We start from the raw sequence: 20,795 nt of genomic DNA on the forward strand, positions 1-20,795 counted from the left end.
AGTTGTAAGCAATGTTTGTAAGAAAATGGCGGATAATAACGTCTGTAGAGTCCAAAGGGTTTGAGCAACAAATTATTAAAAGCGCTGTTTTGTTCTAGGATGCTCACAATCCACATGAGTAATTTTGAAGTCAAATCAAATTGGTCACTTACACGTGTTTAGCAGATGTATTTGTGGGTGTAGCGAAAGGCTTGTGTTTCTAGCTCCAACAGTACAGTAATATCTAACAATTTCACAGCATACAGTTGAAGTCGGAAGTTTACATACACCTTAGCCAAATGCATTTAACCTCTAGGGTATGTGGGACGCTAGCGTCCCATCTGGCCAACATCCAGTGATGTTGCAGAGCGCCAAATTCAATTACAGAAATGCTCATTATAAAAATTCAGAAAACAAAACATATTTTACATAGGTTTAAAGATTAACACAGTGTCATATTTATAAAATACTTTTCGGCGAAAGCATACCTAGCCCAGAACATAGCCCAGTTGACAAATTAATACAAACAGTAACCAGCCAAGCAGAAGCGTTACAAAACTCAGTAATAGAGATACAATTAATCCCTTACTTTTGATGATCTTCATATGGTGGCATTCAGAAGACATTCATTTACTCAATAAATGTTCCTTTTGTTTGATGAAGTCTCTTTATATCCAAAAACCTCTGTTTTGTTATTGCGTTTTCTTCAGTAATCCACAGGCTCAAACTCAGTCAAAACAGTCAGACAGAAAATCCAAATTGTATCCGTAAAGTTCATAGAAACATGTCAAATTTATATATGTTTATATTCAATCCTCAGGTTGTTTTTTAGCCTAAATCATCTTTAATATTTCAACCGGACAATAACGTCGTCAATATAAAAGGTAAACAAGAAATGCACATGCGCCTGAAAAAACTCTGCGTCACTTTAGGGTCCACTCGTTCAGACTGGTCTTACACCCTCATTTATAAGAATAAAGCCTGAAACAATTTCTAAAGACTGTTGACATCTAGTGGAAGGCATAGGAACTGCAAATGGAGTCCTAAGTCAATGGTTACTGAAATGGCATTGAATAGAAAACTACAAAACCAAAAAGAAACTACTTCCTGAATGATTTTTCTCAGGTTTTCGCCTGCTAAATCAGTTCTGTTATACTCTAGTGACACCCCATCCCGTGAACGGGACCGTTGTCATCATCTGACACTAATTAGCATAACGCAACGGACATAAATCTTCCTAGAAAATCTTCCTACTCATGAAAATCACAAGTGAAATATATTGGAACACAGCTTAGCCTTTTGTTAATCACCCTGTCATCTCAGATTTTCAAAATATGCTTTACAGCCAAAGCTAGACAAGCATTTGTGTAAGTTTATCGATAGCCTAGCATAGCATTATGCCTTGCTAGCAGCAGGCAACCTTGTCACGAAAATCAGAAAAGCAATCAAATTAAATCGTTTACCTTTGATGAACTTCAGATGTTTTCACTCACGAGACTCCCAGGTAGATAGCCAAAGTTAATTTTTTCCCAAAATATTATTTTTGTAGGCGAAATAGCTCCGTTTGTTCTTCACGTTTGGTTGAGAAATCGACCGGAAATTGCAGTCACGACAACGGCAATTTTTTTTCAAAATTAGCTCCATAATATCGACAGAAACATGGCAAACGTTGTTTAGAATCAATCCTCAAGGTGTTTTTCAAATATCTATTCAATAATATATCCACCGGGACAATTGGTTTCTCAGTAGAAGCGATTGGAATAATGGCTACCTCTGTACTTTACGTGAGATTTTCTCCGGGAGCATCATGTGACCACTTGCGCAATGTAGCCCCCTACGGGTATTCTTCAACATAAATGTGTAAAACTACGTCACAATGCTGTAGACACCTTGGGGAATACATAGAAAGCGTAAGCTGGTTCATAGCACATTCACAGCTCAATGGGGACTCATTGGCACGCAGCGCTTTCAAAATATGGGGCACTTCCGGATTGGATTTTTCTCAGGCTTTCGCCTGCAACATCAGTTCTGTTATACTCACAGACAATAGCTTTACAGTTTTGGAAACGTTAGAGTGTTTTCTATCCAAAGCTGTCAATTATATATGCATATTCTAGCATCTTGTCCTGACAAAATATCCCTTTTAAAACGGGAACGTTTGAAAAATGAAAATACTGCCCCTAGAGTCGCAACAGGTTATACTCAGACACTATTTTAACAGTTTTGGAAACTTTAGAGTGTTTTCTTTTCATCCAAAATTCTGAATGCTGCCCCCTACCCTAGAGAGGATAAACTCAGTTTTTCCCAATTCCTGACATTAAACCCAATAAAAATTCCCTGTTTTAGGTCAGTTAGGATCAACACTTTATTTTACGAATGTGAAATGTCAGGATAATATTAGAGAGAATTATTTATTTCAGCTTTTATTTCTTTCATCACATTCCCAGTGGCTCAGAAGTTTACATACACTCAATTACTATTTGGTAGCATTGCTTTTAAATTGTTGAACTTGGGTCAAACATTTTGGGTAGCCTTCCACAAGCTTCATACTATAAGTTGGGTGAATTTTGTCCCAATCCTCCTGACAGAGCTGGTGTAACTGAGTCAGGTTTGTCGGCCTCCTTGCTCGCACATACTTTTTCAGTTCTGCCCACAACTTTTCTATAGGATTGAGGTCAGGGCTTTGTGATGGCCACTCCAATACCTTGACTTTTTGTCCTTAAGTCATTTTGCCACAACTTTGGAAGTATACTTGGTGTCATTGTCTATTTGGAAGACCCATTTGCGACCAAGCTTTAACTTCCTGACTGATGTCTTGAGATGTTGCTTCAATATATCCACATCAATTTCCTGCCTCATGATGCCATCTATGTTGTGAAGTGCACCAGTCCCTCCTGCAGCAAAGCACCCCCACAACATGATACTGCCACCCCAGTGCCTCACGGTTGGGATGATGTTCTTCGGCTTGCAAGCATCCCCCTTTTTCCTCCAAACTTAACGATGGTCATTATGGCCACACAGTTCTATTTTTTTTTCATCAGACCAGAGGACATTTCTCCCAAAAATATGATCTTTGTCCCCCATGTGCAGTTGCAAACCGAAAATTTGTGGGCAAAACTGAAAAAGCCTGTGCAACTGTTTATGCCAAATTGTTTTGTGTTCTACTTCAAGCCCTGGTTGTCCTGAAAATGAAATGGTAAAACACTTAATTGTCAGGTTCAATTTAAGGCCTGTCATACATATGAGTGTATGACAAACCTTAAGAGGCTCAGGAGGATTGGAGCTGTCTTTAAACGATTAAATGTTTTTATTTAATGTAAAAGCAATTGGCCTCCGAGACATCACAGCAGCATCTGAGGTCACCCCCCATCCTAAATTGGTTGGGGCAGGTCAAAAGCTTTCCACTTTGATGCTTGCCCATGTAGATTCCAATGCGTCCCACAGTTGGCTGGATGTCCTTTTGAAACATTTTTGATACACACAGGAAACTGTTGAGTGTGAAAAACCCAGCAGCAGTGCAGTTCTTGACATACTCAAACCGCTGAACAAACAACCATACCCTGTTCAAATGTCCTTAAATATTTTGTTTTGCCCATTCACATTGCCCACACACACAATCAATGTCTCAATTGTCTCAAGGCTTAAAAAATCTTCTTTAACCTGTCTCCCCCTTCATCTACACTGATTTGAAGTGGATTTAACAAGTGACAGAAAATAAGGGATCTTTCATCTGGATTCACCTGGTCAGTCTATGTCATGGAAAGACCAAGTGTTCCTAACTATTCACCTCAAAGACAAAGGATGAGTGCAGGGGAGCAGCCTGTCGAGAATTCCCCATCCTCCTTATGAGGTTAGACTGAATTATTAATGCCCGGGGAGCCAGATACATTATTTAATTTTGTAAGTCAGTGGGGATGGATGGAGAAATCAGGGGAGTGCTGGGAGAGCTCCTATACTGAGAATAAATACACCTGTCTATGGGTGATGCACGAGGAGCCGCACTCTCTGCAATGCAAATTAGACCCGCAACCTTGCCAACCACTCTCTTCCTGTAACTGCCTCTGGTGTTACACACGAGACACCATCTGGATCCAGCTATATGGACCCTATATAGTGTGAAGATGTGTGCATGGGTAAGTGTCCCTATGCATGTAACAGTGAAGAATGTATGAGAGGTAAAATAGGTATTTTGACCTCAATGAGACTTAAAGGTTAAATAAAAATAAATGAGTAGGGACAGTGTTTTTTCCTGACCATCTGACCAGGGAGTCCTGGAAAAATGTCTCTCCACTGGTCTCTCAGTTTTAGTCGTGTGGACAGCTAGGTAGCATATCCTCATTTCATTTATTTCCCAGGTGGCTTGGCGGTACCAGCATTTATTTTAAACGGTGGGGATTCATTACCTTTAGCGCCTGTAAACGAGTTAGAACTGAGGGCGGATGCTGAGAGATGAGAGGGGCGTGAAGGCTGAGAAAAAGTTTGTGAATTGGTTAAAGTTGTTAAAGTTGCAAATGTAATTTTTATTTGGGCTTTGTGCGCGGATTTGTGTGTGCTTGCGTGTGTGTGTAATTGGGTGGTGGTGTTGGTTAGGATCTGCTTTGGCACTTGGTTTGTTTTATGTAACATAAGCAGCATTTTCTGCAAGACTCTATCCAAGTGGAAAGTGTCTGTCTCCTTAAATGAGCGAAGACACACTATACCCCGAGTACAGCATATGGAAATAGAGTGGATGATCAGAGATTCACTAACAACGCCCAATGTGCATAGCAAACACCTCATTATATAGCAAGGCAGGGGTGTCACAAAACAGATGAGCCAAGACATATGACATCTAATTTGTGAAGCTACGTATGACATCGAGAATTGACCAATGCAGGGAGACAGACAGCCCAATCCCTGATTGAATGCACATATCAAAGTTAAGCCACAGAGTTTTCCATATCTCCTGGCAATATGGTGGCAACCTGGAGGTGATGTTGAACAAATTGCCCCCCCTACGACATCTTTATTCAGTGACATTGTATCCTTGTGAGCTTCTAACAACATTCTCTATTTTGTTTGCAACCTTGCTCTTTCTTTTGCTAATAACCCGAGAGTCATGGCAACAGTACCAGTGGATGTGTGAAGTTATTTTGATTACTGGGAAGCTGAAGAGGTCATGTTTTTTCATAAAGGGGATGCAGGTTAATATATTATCTTATGAATAGATGGTTAAGTATTATAATTTACACAGAAGACATTTTTGAGCAGGCAAGAATGTTAAGATACAAAAACAGAATGTACAGTATTAATGTGTTCCATTTCATTTGAAGTTTAGAAGGGTCATTTAGTTTTTCTAGGGCAGTGGTTCCCAAACTGTGGGGCGCACAGTTTATTTATTTTTTAAGAACAGTCCGGCTTTCAACTAACTCTTGAAAGTTGTAATAGTAGAATAGACAAGGTGACATTTCAAAATTTGGTAGTGCATCATCAGTATTCCTCTTGTCATGTCAGTCATTGCATACCTTAGAGAGCTATTAATAACTTGTCAGAAATGGACAGGTCAACTAGCCCATGTCAGCAATTTTTTTTTAGCTAGGTTTGGACATGGCAAACTACACTGCTCCAAAAAATAAAGGGAACACTTAAACAACACAATGTAACTCCAAGTCAATCACACTTCTGTGAAATCAAACTGTCCACTTAGGAAGCAACACTGATTGACAATACATTTCACATGCTGTTGTGCAAATGGAATAGACAACAGGTGGAAATTATAGGCAATTAGCAAGACACCCCCAATAAAGGAGTGGTTCTGCAGGTGGGGACCACAGACCACTTCTCAGTTCCTATGCTTCCTGGCTGATGTTTTGGTCACTCATGGTGTCATGGTGTGGGGTGGCATTTCTTTGGAGTGCCGCACAGCCCTCCATGTGCTCGCCAGAGGTAGCCTGACTGCCATTAGGTACCGAGATGAGATCCTCAGACCCCTTGTGAGACCATATGCAGGTGCGGTTGGCCCTGGGTTCCTCCTAATGCAAGACAATGCTAGACCTCATGTGGCTGGAGTGTGTCAGCAGTTCCTGCAAGAGGAAGGCATTGATGCTATGGACTGGCCTGCCCGTTCCCCAGACCTGAATCCAATTGAGCACATCTGGGACATCATGTCTTGCTCCATCCACCAACGCCACGTTGCACCACAGACTGTCCAGGAGTTGGCGGATGCTTTAGTCCAGGTCTGGGAGGTGAGCCCTCAGGAGACCATCCGCCACCTCATCAGGAGCATGCCCAGGCGTTGTAGGCAGGTCATACAGGCACGTGGAGGCCACACACACTACTGAGCCTCATTTGGACTTGTTTTAAGGACATTACATCAAAGTTGGATCAGCCTGTAGTGTGGTTTTCCACTTTAATTTTGAGTGTGACTCCAAATCCAGACCTCCATAGGTTGATAAATTTGATTTCCATTGATCATTTTTGTGTGATTTTGTTGTCAGCACATTCAACTATGTAAAGAAAAAAGTATTTAATAAGAATATTTCATTCATTCAGATCTTGTATGTGTTATTTTAGTGTTCCGTTTATTTTTTTTGAGCAGTGTATATAGAATTGGAAGAAAATGCACTTTAAAACTATTTTTTTTTATCTGCACCCCATGGGAAAATGTGTAGAATTGCAGGAAATAAGCTTTAAACCTGCAAAATGTTCTCTCCCCCAGCAAGAGGGGTGTGAACAGTTTGTGTCATCAACAGTTCTTGTGCCCATAGAAATAGTGGCGCGGAATGCTGGAAGGGGGGCCTGAGTGAAAAAGTTTGGGAACCGCTGCTGTAGGGCGACATTTTGGTCTGTGGTTTCATTCTTAGGTCAAATATTTCACACATCTGAATCATATTTACACCCCTTTTAATCACACACGCTGTTAACAAATATTTAATACCGAAACCAAAGCAGCTCATTAAAAAGGGAGGTTGTTCTACATTTAATGAAGAAATCGATGAGTGAGCAGACACAAAACACATCCCCTCCCTCCAGCCAGGAGGCTTTTAACCTTGGCACCGTCTCAAACTTGATATTTAGATTTGCGCTGTGCCCGGTACCAAATTATAATGTAATTACTTAGTAGGATAGAGACACCCCTGTCTTGGAGAGCGAGAGGGAGGGATAGAGAGTGGGCATAATTGAAACTTGAAGGCCGGGCTGGGCGATACAGTATATAGACCAGTAGGAGCAGAAGAGAATACACCCCAGGCCTGATGCCCCGGCTCTCGCATGATGGGTTCCTTTGAGGAGAAATCAGCATGCTTCATTTCTAGCTCCAGTAAAGAATAATATACTGGCAGCATTTGGATGTGTCAGGTCCCATATCTTTGGCTGTTCTATTAGAAATAGATCCCTGTGCAGGACAATTAACCTCTGGCCCTCGCCATGTGGATCCCTGCTGTAACGGCTTAGCATGAGCCAAAAATCAGTGAAGAAGAGGAGAAACCTAGCCCAACTCAACATTCTGTTGGCTCTCTGGCTGGGCTGCTACGACTCTCTGCTACCCATCAGGCCCAGCCAATCTCATCACAATGCTCTAGAGTTTCCAGTTTTAGCATATTATCACCGAGATGTAATGGAGGTTGGAGGTGGTGAGCAAGGCTGACCACTGTGCGTTTGTGCCCCACTGAATATATATATATCGTCCGGCAGACTTTCAGCATGAAAGCTTAATATGGAATTCCTTTTGTCCACAGTACGTCTGTTCTATCTGTTCTTACGGGCTTGGAATGAACCATCTAGTTAGTAGACCAACCCTTGTTTTTTTATGATTGCCTGTAACATTTGAACTTCCAACAAAACAAATTTGCCACTGATCTGTAATAGTTTTGGTGTCCTCTTGTTCATCAGTAGTAAAATTGTATAGAATCTGACTTTAGTCCCTGCTGCTTGATGGTCACATTTGGACCATTTTCTTAATGGTAGATTATCACATTTTATTTGTCACATACACATGGTTAGCAGATGTTAATGCGATCATAGCGAAATGCTTGTGCTTCTAGTTTAGAGTCCAGAATGAGCATTAATAAAGCAGTGGACCAGCAGGGTGACCTTGAGGGTCTGGTTCTGGTCATCCCCATCATTAGCCCCGATGCGTCTCTAGGCTCTCACTGTCGCGCTCCAACTCTGGCTGGCACATACTCTGGTCACGTGATGGGGGAATCGGTGGCTGCCCACTTCTAGCCTGTAATTTTCACACCACTGGGTTAATGTGTGAGATGGCAACAGATGCTGCGAGTGGAGACGGAAGCAAATTATGCCCAAGGGCCTTAAAAGCCCTGGCTATTTAAATATAATTTGAAAAAAATGTGCTTTTTGGCGTGTGGAATGTAGCAGGTTGTGATGTATTACAATAATAATCACAGTCCCCTGGTTGCCATCCCTCCCTCCCCAACTTTATAAGTATGTGTGTTTATGTGGCTGTGCATAGGAGATGTGCGCTGTAGTTTGTTTGTGTTTTATGGGAAGGGGAAATCTTTACAAAAGCAGGGGGCCAACATTGCCTGTGTGTGTGTGTTGCAAGGTTTGTGTTTTTATATATATTTTTTTATTTCTTTTAGTTTTAAGATTTTTATCTGAAACTGAGTTTAGTTAGTTTTAAATTTTTATTTAGCTAAAGTTTTATAAAAACATTTATTTTGTTTTCATATGATTTAGTTTTAGTTTTGGTGTGTGGGACAGAAAGTAGCCTATGCATGGGAGGCTAGGGGCCATTTATGTATTTTTATAGTTTTTGTGTTTTGGGGGATGTCAGTTCTTGCCACTGTGGGGTAGTAGTGGATAAGGTGTTGGGTCAGGTCATAGGTTAGGTAAGGTTTAAGGGTAGACTCAGGAAGATGACATAGATGCACATAGTAAGCTGTAGTAGTGGGTCAATTACCGCAACAACCAGGAGCGTTGGAGCACAAGGGTAAACTTCTCAATTGCTGTGGTCCTGTAGTGTGCACGTTGTAGCAGCATGAAGTGCACCCGTGCACATGCGCAGATACTCTGTGTGACCGTGTGAGAGCAAAGTCTTGCATCATGCTGATCTAAATGGTCAATTTTGCATGAACAATCCTGTGATCAAAGGTCATGAAGTTTTGACTGCAGTCAATTGCAAGTTTGTGCAGTTGCTCTTCCCCAACCTTCATCCTGCAGCCATCACCTGCATTGTGGGAGGCTCTATTGTCAAGCAATCATAAGCGTGTTTTTGTTTGACCCATGAGAACATGATCAAAGACATGACTGAAACAGGAACCAGTTAGCTGCGATTTACAGTGCCTTTGGAAAGTATTCAGACCCCTTGTCTTTTTCACATTTTGTTACGTTACAGCTTTATTAAAAAATGCATCCAATTATTTTCCCCCCTCATCAATCTACACACAATACCCCATAATGACAAAGCAAAAACAGGATTTTAGAGGTTGTAGAAAGGTTTTTATAAAATGTAAAAAACGGAAAAATCGAATTTAAGTAAGTATTCAGACCCTTTACTCAGTACTTTGTTGAAGAACCTTGGCACACCTGTATTTGGGGAGTTTCTCCCATTCTTCTCTACAGATCCTCTCAAGCTCTGTGAGGTTGAATGGGGAGTGTTGTTTTGAAGGCTATTTTCAGGAATCTCCAGAGATGTTCGATCGGGTACATGTCCGGGCTCTGGCTGGGCCACTCAAGGACATTCAGAGACTTGTCCCGAAGCCACTCCTGGATTGTCTTGGCTGTGTGCTTAGGGTCATTGGCCTGTTGCAAGGGGAACCTTCGCCCCAGTCTAAGATCCTGCGCGCTCTGGAGAAATTTTCATCTTTCCCACGATCCTGACAAGTCTGTCAGTCCCTGCACCTGAAATACATCCCCACTGCATGATGCTGCCACCTCAATGCTTCACCGTAGGGACGTTGCCAGGTTTCCTCCAGACGTGATGCTTGGCTTTCAGGCCAAAGAGTTCAATCTTGGTTTTATCAGACCAGAGAATATTGTTTCTCATGGTCTGAGAGTCTTTAGGTGATTTTGGCAAACTCCAAGCAGGCTGTCATTTGCCTTACACTGATGAGTGGCTTCCGTCTGGCCACTCTACCATTAAGGCCTTATTAGTGGAGTGCTGCAGAGATGGTTGTCCTTCTGGAAGGTTCTCCCATCTCCACAGAGGAACTCTATCTGGTCACCTCCCTGAACAAGGCCCTTCTCCCCAGATTGCTCAGCGGCCAGCTCTAGGAAGAGTCTTGGTGGTTAAAAATGGAGGCCACTATGTTCTTGGGGACCTTCAATGCTGCAGACATATTTTGGTACCCTTCCCCAAATCTGTGCCTCAACACAATCCTGTCTCGAACCCCTACGGACAATTCCTTCAACCTCGTAGCTTGGTTTTTGCTCTGACATGCACTGTCAACAGTGGGACCTTTATATATGGGTGCCTTTCCAAATCATATCCAATCAATTTAATTTTCCACCGGTGAACTCCAATCAAGTTGTAGAAACATCTCAAGTATGATCAATGGAAACAGGATGCACCTGAGCTCAATTTATAGTGTCTTGGTGAAGGGTCTAAATACTTATGTAAAAAAGGTATTTGTTTTATTTTTATAAATGTACAAACATTTATAAAAACCTGTTTTCTCTTTGCCGTAATGGGATATTGTGTGTAGATTGCTGTGGATGTATTTTCTTTTGCCATTTTAGAACAAGGCTGTAAATTAACTAAATGGAATACTTCCCGAAGGCACTGTATGTGTACAGTGGATACATACAAATACATTTGACTTTTGATGCTCTCTCTCACTAATTGATTGTACAATGTACAGTCGTGGCCAAAAGTTTTGAGAATGACACAAATATTAATTTCCACAAAGTTTGCTGCTTCAGTGTCTTTAGATATTTTTGTCAAATGTTACTGTGGAATACTGAAGTATAATTACAAGCATTTCATAAATGTCAAAGGATTTTATTGACAATTACATGAGTTGATGCAAAGAGTCAATATTTGCAGTGTTGACCCTTCTTTTTCAAGACCTCTGCAATCTGCACTGGCATGCTGTCAATTAGCTTCTGGTCCACATCCTGACTAATGGCAGCCCATTCTTGCATAATCAATGCTTGGAGTTTGTCAGAATTTGTGGGGTTTTGTTTGTCCACCTGCCTCTTGAGGATTGACCACAAGTTCTCAATGGGATTAAGTTCTGGGGAGTTTCCTGGCCATGGACCCAAAATATTGATGTTTTGTTCCCTGAGCTACTTAATTATCACTTTTGCCTTATGGCAAGGTGCTCGGTCATGCTGGAAAAGGCATTGTTCGTCACCAAACTGTTCCTGGAGGGTTGGGAGAAGTTGCTCTCGGAGGATGTGTTGGTACCATTCTTTATTCATGGCTGTGTTCACTCCCTTGGCTGAGAAGCAACCCCACACATGAATGGTCTCAGGATGCTTTACTGTTGGCATGACACAGGACTGATGGTAGTGCTCACCATGTCTTCTCCGGACAAGCTTTTTTTCCGGATGCCCCAAACAATCGGAAAGGGGATTCATCAGAGAAAATGACTTTCCCCCAGCCCTCAGCAGTCCAATCCCTGTACCTTTTGCAGAATATCAGTCTGTCCCTGATGTTTTTCCTGGAGATAAGTGGCTTCTTTGCTGCCCTTCTTGTCACCAGGCCATCCTCCAAAAGTATTTGCCTCACTGTGCGTGCAGATTCACTCACACCTGCCTGCTGCCATTCATGAGCAAGCTCTGTACTGGTGGTGCCCCAGATCCCGCAGCTGAATCAACTTTAGGAGACGGTCCTGGCGCTTGCTGGACTTTCTTGGGCGCCCTGAAGCCTTCTTCACAACAATTGAACCGCTCTCCTTGAACTTCTTGATGATCCGATAAATGGTCGATTTAAGTTCAATCTTACTGGCAGCAATATCCCTGCCTGTGAAGCCATTTTGTGCAACGCTATGATGACGGCATGTGTTTCCTTGAAGGTAACCATGGTTGACAGAGGAAGAACAATGATTCCAATCACCACCCTCCTTCTGAAGCTTCCGGTCTGTTATTCGAACTCAATCAGCATGACAGAGTGATCTCCAGCCTTGTCCTCGTCATCACTCACACCTGTGTTAATGAGAGAATCAATTACATGAGGTCAACTGGTCCTTTTGTGGCAGGGCTGGAATGCAGTGGAAATGTTTTTTGGGGGGTTCAGTTCATTTCCATGGCAAAGAGGGACTTTGCAATTAATTGGAATTCATCTGATCACTCTTCATAACATTCTGGAGTATATGCAAATTGCCATCATACAAACTGAGGCAGCAGACTTTGTGAAAATTAATATTTATGTCATTCTCAACTTTTGGCCACGACTGTACACACACAATTTTATGTTATGATTTCAGTTTGTGAGTGTGTGTAATATGAGGGTTAGATGCAAGTTTATTTTCAACATTTTCAACAATTGCAACACTGCCATGATTATCTGAGCCTTGCTGTTGGAAAACCACATCGGTGTCTGACTTTCGGCAAATGCACCTCCCCTGACTTTACTCCTTGACTGTCGTCTACAGTCAGTTGCTTTAGCCTTACCACTCAAACTCTCCCAACCACTATCTACGATGCTGTTCGGGGCAACGTAATCTTGCCGAGTCTACCTTGAAATTATAAAGTCAATCTCAGTGAGACCTGACAGATTCAGAAGCTTGAAAACCCCAATACAAAAAAGCCTAATCTAATTCAAAATGGCTTTTATTTAAATAGTTTTTGAGTCAAAGATAATGGTTTCAGTATAGTCTGTTTTTCAAACGGGTTTGTTAATTATTTTATTTCAGTTTACAAATTGTTTTTTCAAGATCAGTTTTCAGTTTTAGTTTACTTTAACAACCTTAGTGTGTTGGTGAGTGAGAGTGTCAGGGGGGCTGGAGTGGAGTACAGATTGCATTGCGCCAGGCTATTAGTGTCTGGGTGAAGTGGGAAATGGATTTCCCAGTTAGTTGTCTGGCATCTGTCCCATCTCAGTTATTGAAAGAGGATCAGAGGGGATATTGTGGTGAAATATGGCCCAAACAAGCCACTACACAACAACACTGGAATAATAACTATAGTGGAAAGTTTCTGAAGTGAAGGCAGGTGTGGTTGGGGGATGATGGTGGGTTCTCGCCTACAGTACTGCAACAACCCCTTTATTCTCTATGGAGCCCCCTGTTATCATAAGGGAAGTACAAATAAGATGCAAATACTGATTTTATGGTGGCAATGGCTGAAACGTGTGTCCATCTTGGGCTAAATCTATGATTCCTTTCAATCCCAGGAAATCAAATTAAATGTGATCATGTGCAAGCCATTAAAAAATATAATCCATTAATCCCTTGATATTGAATGATATTTACTTCATCATGTGTGACCTCCCACTTAATGTCATCTCCTCTCTCTTTCCTCAGCAGCAGGCTGCACCTTTGACGAGGATTCTGAGCCCAGTCTGTGTGACTTCACCCAAGGCGAGGAGGATGACTTTGACTGGCAGCTCTACCGGACACACAACTCGCCCTACGCCTCTTCTGACCTCCTGCGTGGTGGGTTCCTGCTCTTATTACGCTTCAGAGTATTGAAGTTTCATCTGGTGCTAACCTGGTATCCACTATGGTATCTAATGCAAGTATCACTATCACTTTGTGGATGGGGTATCTGTATCAGAAATGATAAGAAACCAGGACTGGGGTGGTATGAGACTTCTCAAGTCTTAATGTGTGATGTCTTCCTCCCTGGATTACAATCCTTAGATAGAATGTCAATGTGCGAGCCAACAACATACACATTGGCTTTCTAAGCAGCTAGTGCCTGCTCTTCTTAGGTGTGATTTACAGTCTTTGTGCGTGTTCCCACGTGCATATTTGCTCAAATGAGATGCTGAAGCTGTCCAGAAGCTGGGAGTGTTTAGGAAACACTCCAAAGTGTGGATGCCTTCCTATTCTATTAATTGGTAATGGGATTCAGTGTGACGTTAGAGAAGCAAAATTAACTTGGATGAAAACCCCCTAAGACACCATAATTACATATTAGAATAGGAGATAAAGTGGCAGAACAAATGGATGGCTGATAGAAAAAAAAATTGATATTACGGAAGATAACAAACTGTGCTGAGAGGCAGACAACACAATGGTATGACTCACTACAATCAAGCGAATGGACCAATAGGACCTTTATGAATAATTTGAGATTTTAACAGATAATTTAACAGGGAATCATTCCGGGCCTTAAGAAACACCTCACACACCTCACACTCACTACACTTGATACGGGAGACTAGAGTCACTCTGAAGAAGGTCCAAAAATTCCTAAAGGGAGATGAAGTAAAGGCTCTTTTTTAATCACAATGCAGGGGATGCAGGAGGAAGTCCACTGTGAGCAGCTCACCCTGCACTAACATACAGAACATGAGCACATCTACTGCTGCTAAGCTTCCCAGTAAAGCTCATGAAGTCAATAATTTGCTAGTAACAGATGACATTCATATTATAACTATCTCTGATACTCACTTAGATAATATTTTTGATGATACAGTGGTAGCAATACAAGGTTATAACATTTGCAGAAAATATAGAAATGCCAATGGTGGAGGTGTTGCTGTTTATATTCAGAACCACATTCCTGTACAGATTAGAGAGGGTGTCATGTTAAATACTGTTGAAGTAATATGGGTACAGGTTCATCTGCCTCACCTAAAGCCCATTCTTGTGGGAAGCTGCTAAAGACCACCAAGTGCTAACAGTCAATATCTGGTTTACTTCTTTGGGACTGGGGGGCAGTATTGAGTAGCTTGGATAAAAAGGTGCCCTGAGTAAACTGCCTGCTACTCAGGCCTGAAAGCTAGAATATGCATATCATTATTAGTATTGGATAGAAAACACTCTGAGGTTTCTAAAACTGTTCGAATGACGTCTGTGAGTATAACAGAACTCATATGGCAGGCAAAAACCTGAGAAAAAATACAATCTGGGGAAATGGGAAATCTGAGGTTTGTCGTCTTTCAAGTCATTGCCTATCGAATATACAGTGTCTATGGGGTCATATTGAACTTCCTACCGCTTCCAGTAGATGTCAACAGTCTTTAGAACCTTGTTTGAGGCTTCTACTGTGAAGGAGGGGGGAATGAGAGCTGATTGAGTCAGGTGTCTGGCAGAGTGGCATGAGCTCAGTCTCGCACGCTCCCGTGAGAGTTGGCTGCTTTCCATTGCATTTCTACAGACAAAGGAATTCTCCAGTTGAAACATTGAAGATTTCTGATAAAAACATCCTAAAGAGTGATTCTATACTTCGTTTGACATGTTTCTACAAACTGTAATATGACTTTTCATATGAACTTTCGCCTGGACTTGCCCGCGCCTCGTGAGTTTGGATTGTGTACTAAACACGCAAACGAAAATGAGGTAGTTGGACATAAATGATGGACTTTATCGAACAAAACAAACATTTATCATTGAACTGGGATTCCTGGGAGTGCATTCCGATGAAGATCATCAAAGGTAAGTGAATATTTATAATGCTATTTCTGACTTCTGTTGACTCCACAACATGGCGGGTATCTGCATGGCCTGTTTTTGTGTCTGAGCGCAGTACTCAGATTATTGCATGGTTTGCTTTTTTCGTAAAGTTTTTTTGAAATCTGACACAGCGGTTGCATTAAGGAGAAGTGGATCTAAAATTCCATGCATAACACTTGTATCTTTTAGCAATGTTGATTACGAGTATTTCTGTAAATTGATGTGTGGCTCTGCAAAATCACCAGATGTTTTGGAACTACTGAACATAACAATGTAAACTGAGATTTTTGGAATGTAAATATGAACTTTACCAAACAAAACATACGTGTCTTGTGTAGCATAGTCCTATGAGTGTCATCTGATGAAGACCATCAAAGGTTAGTGATTCATTTGATCTCTATTTCTGCTTTTTGTGACTCCTCTCTTTGGCTGGAAAAACGGCTGTGTTTCTCTGTGACTAGGTACTGACCTAACGCAATCGTTTGGTGTGCTTTGGTCGTAAAGCCTTTTTGAAATCGGACACTGTGGCTGGATTTACAACAAGTTTATCTTTAAAATGGTGTAAAATAGTTTGAGGTATTTTAATTATGGGATTTCTGTTGTTTTGAATTTGGCACCCTGCAATTTCACTGGCTGTTGGTGAGTTGGGATGCTACCGTCCCACATATCCCAGAGAGGTTAACGTGTGAAATGCTTGATAATGTATGTGATATCAACAGAGAAGTATATTTTCTGGGTGATTTAAATATTCACTGGCTCTCATCAAGCTGCCCACTCAAGAAAAAGCTTAAAAATGTCACCAGTGCCTGCAACCTGGTTCAGGTTATCAGTCAAACTACCAGGGTAGTTACAAACAGCACAGGAATGAGAGGTCATAAGAGGTCGTACAATAAGTTTTGTTGTGATTCCTATGTTATTAATGAAAATAATATCTGTTGATCCGTGGTGTGTAATGAGGAGCAAACAGACACTGCACTTGACATTTATGAAATTGCTTATTCCAGTTGCTAATAAGCATGCAGCCATTAAGAAAATGACTGTAAAAATGATTAAATCCCCATGGATTGATGAGGAATTGAAAAAATGTACGGTTGAGAGGGATGAGGCAAAAGAAATGGCAAATAAGTCTGGCTGCACAACAGATTGGAAAATGTATTGCAAATTGAGTGCCTAAATTGAATAAAAAGAAGAAGGAACTACACTGAAACTATCAGGTTTCAGATATGACCCAGATGCAGACAGTGTCGAAGTAACAAACGTTTATTTCTAGTATAGGGGCAGGCAAACGACAGGTCAAGGGCAGGCAGAGGTCAGTAATCCAGAAAGGGTGCAACACGTCCAGAACAGCAGGTAGTCTCAGGGTCAGGGCAGGCAGGGGTGAATAATCCAGAGAGGTGTGGCAAGGTATAGAACGGCAGGCAGGATCAGGGCAGGCAGAAAGGTCAAAACCGGGAAAGTCTATAAAACAGGAACAAGAACAAACAGGAGCAAGGGGACAAACGCTGGTAGGTTTCACAAAACAAACTGGCAATAGACAAACAGAGAACACTGGTATAAATACACTGGGGAAGATGGGCGACACCTGGAGAGGGGTGGAGGCAAGCACAAAGACAGGTGAAACAGATCAGGGTGTGACAGAAACAAAGGTAAGTGAAATAAATAATTATTGTAAAAAGCTTTGGAGCACCTTAAATGAAATTCTGGGAAAAAAGGCAAACTCTATCATTCATTGAATCAGATGGCTCATTCTTCACAAAACCAACTGATATTGCCAATTACTTGAATGATTTTTTTCATTGGCAAGATTAGCAAATTTAGGCATGACATGCCAGCAACAAATGCTGAACACTATACATCCAAATATATCTGACCAAATTCTGAAAGACAAGCATTGTAATTTTAAATTCCGTATAGTGAGTGTGGAAGAGGTGAAAAAATTGTTGTCTATCAACAATGACAAGCCACCGGGGTCTGTCAACTTGATGGAAAATTACTGAGGATAATAGCGGACAATATTGCCACTCCTATATGCCATATTTTTTATTTAAGCCTATTGGAATGTGTGTGCCACCAGGCTTGGAGGGAAGAAAATGTAATTCCACTCCCTAAGAATAGTAAATCCCCCTTTACCTGCTCAAATAGCCGACCAATCAGTCTGTTACCAACCCGTAGTAAACTTTTGGAACAAACTTTCAGCATGTTTATAGAGAAGGACATTCAACAAGCACAGCACTTACACAAATGACTGATTGGCTGAAAGAAATTGATGATAAAATATTGTGGAGGCTGTTAGACTTCAGTGCGAGTTTTGACTTTATCGATCATAGTCTGCTGCTGACAACTTATGTTATGGATTTACACCCCCTGCTTTATTGTCTAACAGAACACAGAGGGTGCACTTTAATGGTAGCCTGCCTCTCCAACATAATTTCCCCAAGGCAGCTTTCTAGGCCCATTTACCTTTTTCACTCTTTACTAATGAATTGCCACTGGCTTTGAGGAAGCCAGTGGCAATGTATGCACATGACTCAACACTATACATGTCAGCTACTACAGCGACTGAAATGACTTAACAAATAGTTACAGTTAGTTTCAGAGTGGGTGGCAAGGAATAACTTATTACTAAATATTTCAAAATCTTAAAGCATTGTATTTGGGACAAATCATTCACTAAACCTAAAACCTCAACTAATCTTGGAATAAAAATGTGGAAATTGAGCAAGTTGATGTGACTAAACTGCTTTGAGTTACCCTGGATTGTAAAATGTCATGGTCAAAACATATTGTCACAACAGTAGCTAAGATGGGGAGAAGTACGTCCATGATAAGGCGCTGTTCTACCTTCTTGACAGCACTGTCATCAAGGCAGGTCCTACAGGCTGTAGTTTTGTCTTAACCTGGACTACTGTTCAGTCGTGTGGTCATGTGCCACAAAAAGGACTTAATCAATTGTTTCAGAACAGGGCCTCACCCATGGCAAGATGTAAGGTAGTATATTAGTTCATATTATACATCTGAAATAGCACCGTGAAAATACCATGGTATACATAGGATTCTAGAACGGAGCAAACGATGGATCGTTGTGAGAGAGGAGGTTGTGTGGGGCCTGGGAGCTGTTGGCTGTTGTCAAGGTTCTGAAGGCGTGGAGACATTGACTTGAGGGGACTAAACACCCTTTTCTCATCTGGACTGACCACTCCAATCTGGAGTACATCCGGGCGGCGAGGGTGGGACTGAACCACCTGGTATTGAGGTCCTGGATGGCAGGAAGCTTGGCCCCAGTGATGTACTGGGCCGTACGCACTACCCTCTAAAATCAAATCAAATCAAATTTTATTTGTCACATACACATGGTTAGCAGATGTTAGTGCGAGTGTAGCGAAATGCTTGTGCTTCTAGTTCCGACAATGCAGTAATAACAAGTAATCTAACTAACAATTCCAAAACTACTGTCTTGTACACAGTGTAAGGGGATAAAGAATATGTACATAAGGATATATGAATGAGTGATGGTACAGAGCAGCATAGGCAAGATACAGTAGATGGTATCGAGTACAGTATGTACAAATGAGATGAGTATGTACACAAAGTGGCATAGTATAGTATAAAGTGGCTAGTGATACATGTATTACATAAGGATACCGTCGATGATATAGAGTACAGTATATACGTATGCATATGAGATGAATAATGTAGGGTAAGTAACATTTATATAAGGTAGCATTGTTTAAAGTGGCTAGTGATATATTTACATCATTTCCCATCAATTCCCATTATTAAAGTGGCTGGAGTTGAGTCAGTGTCAGTGTTAGTGGTGGCTGTTTAACAGTCTGATGGCCTTGAGATAGAAGCTGTTTTTCAGTCTCTCGGTCCCAGCTTTGATGCACCTGTACTGACCTCGCCTTCTGGATGATAGCGGGGTGAACAGGCAGTGGCTCGGGTGGTTGATGTCCTTGATGATCTTTATGGCCTTCCTGTGACATCGGGTGGTGTAGGTGTCCTGGAGGGCAGGTAGTTTGCCCCCGGTGATGCGTTGTGCAGACCTCACTACCCTCTGGAGAGCCTTACGGTTGAGGGCGGTGCAGTTGCCGTACCAGGCGGTGATACAGCCCGCCAGGATGCTCTCGATTGTGCATCTGTAGAAGTTTGTGAGTGCTTTTGGTGACAAGCCAAATTTCTTCAGCCTCCTGAGGTTGAAGAGGCGCTGCTGCGCCTTCTTCACGATGCTGTCTGTGTGAGTGGACCAATTCAGTTTGTCTGTGATGTGTATGCCGAGGAACTTAAAACTTGCTACCCTCTCCACTACTGTTCCATCGATGTGGATAGGGGGGTGTTCCCTCTGCTGTTTCCTGAAGTCCACAATCATCTCCTTAGTTTTGTTGACGTTGAGTGTGAGGTTATTTTCCTGACACCACACTCCGAGGGCCCTCACCTCCTCCCTGTAGGCCGTCTCATCGTTGTTGGTAATCAAGCCTACCACTGTTGTGTCGTCCGCAAACTTGATGATTGAGTTGGAGGCGTGCGTGGCCACGCAGTCGTGGGTGAACAGGGAGTACAGGAGAGGGCTCAGAACGCACCCTTGTGGGGCCCCAGTGTTGAGGATCAGCGGGGAGGAGATGTTGTTGCCTACCCTCACCACCTGGGGGCGGCCCGTCAGGAAGTCCAGTACCCAGTTGCACAGGGCGGGGTCGAGACCCAGGGTCTCGAGCTTGATGACGAGCTTGGAGGGTACTATGGTGTTGAATGCCGAGCTGTAGTCGATGAACAGCATTCTCACATAGGTATTCCTCTTGTCCAGATGGGTTAGGGCAGTGTGCAGTGTGGTTGAGATTGCATCGTCTGTGGACCTATTTGGGCGGTAAGCAAATTGGAGTGGGTCTAGGGTGTCAGGTAGGGTGGAGGTGATATGGTCCTTGACTAGTCTCTCAAAGCACTTCATGATGACGGATGTGAGTGCTACGGGGCGGTAGTCGTTTAGCTCAGTTACCTTAGCTTTCTTGGGAACAGGAACAATGGTGGCCCTCTTGAAGCATGTGGGAACAGCAGACTGGTATAGGGATTGATTGAATATGTCCGTAAACACACCGGCCAGCTGGTCTGCGCATGCTCTGAGGGCGCGGCTGGGGATGCCGTCTGGGCCTGCAGCCTTGCGAGGGTTAACACGTTTAAATGTCTTACTCACCTCGGCTGCAGTGAAGGAGAGACCGCATGTTTTCGTTGCAGGCCGTGTCAGTGGCACTGTATTGTCCTCAAAGCGGGCAAAAAAGTTATTTAGTCTGCCTGGGAGCAAGACATCCTGGTCCGTGACTG

The 20,795-nt window shown here is 42.3% G+C and overlaps 1 protein-coding gene across 14 annotated transcripts in view; it reads left to right on the top strand.

Moving 5' to 3' along the window:
* Window positions 1-20,795, top strand: part of ptprub (protein tyrosine phosphatase receptor type Ub) — a 361,002-nt gene that overhangs the window by 80,498 nt on the left and 259,709 nt on the right. For 8 of the 14 annotated variants that reach the window (XM_036973950.2, XM_036973953.2, XM_036973956.2 and 5 more), the window contains exon 2: window positions 13,386-13,517. In XM_036973950.2, coding sequence (XP_036829845.1) covers window positions 13,386-13,517 — 132 coding nt within the window. The remainder of the gene's footprint in view (window positions 1-13,385; window positions 13,518-20,795) is intronic. The other 6 variants (XM_090229389.1, XM_090229392.1, XM_090229391.1 and 3 more) reach the window with 1 other exon arrangement.

This window comes from Oncorhynchus mykiss, chromosome 3 (assembly GCF_057628025.1).
Source record: "Oncorhynchus mykiss isolate SJ-2025 chromosome 3, ASM5762802v1, whole genome shotgun sequence".
NCBI lineage: Eukaryota > Metazoa > Chordata > Actinopteri > Salmoniformes > Salmonidae > Oncorhynchus > Oncorhynchus mykiss.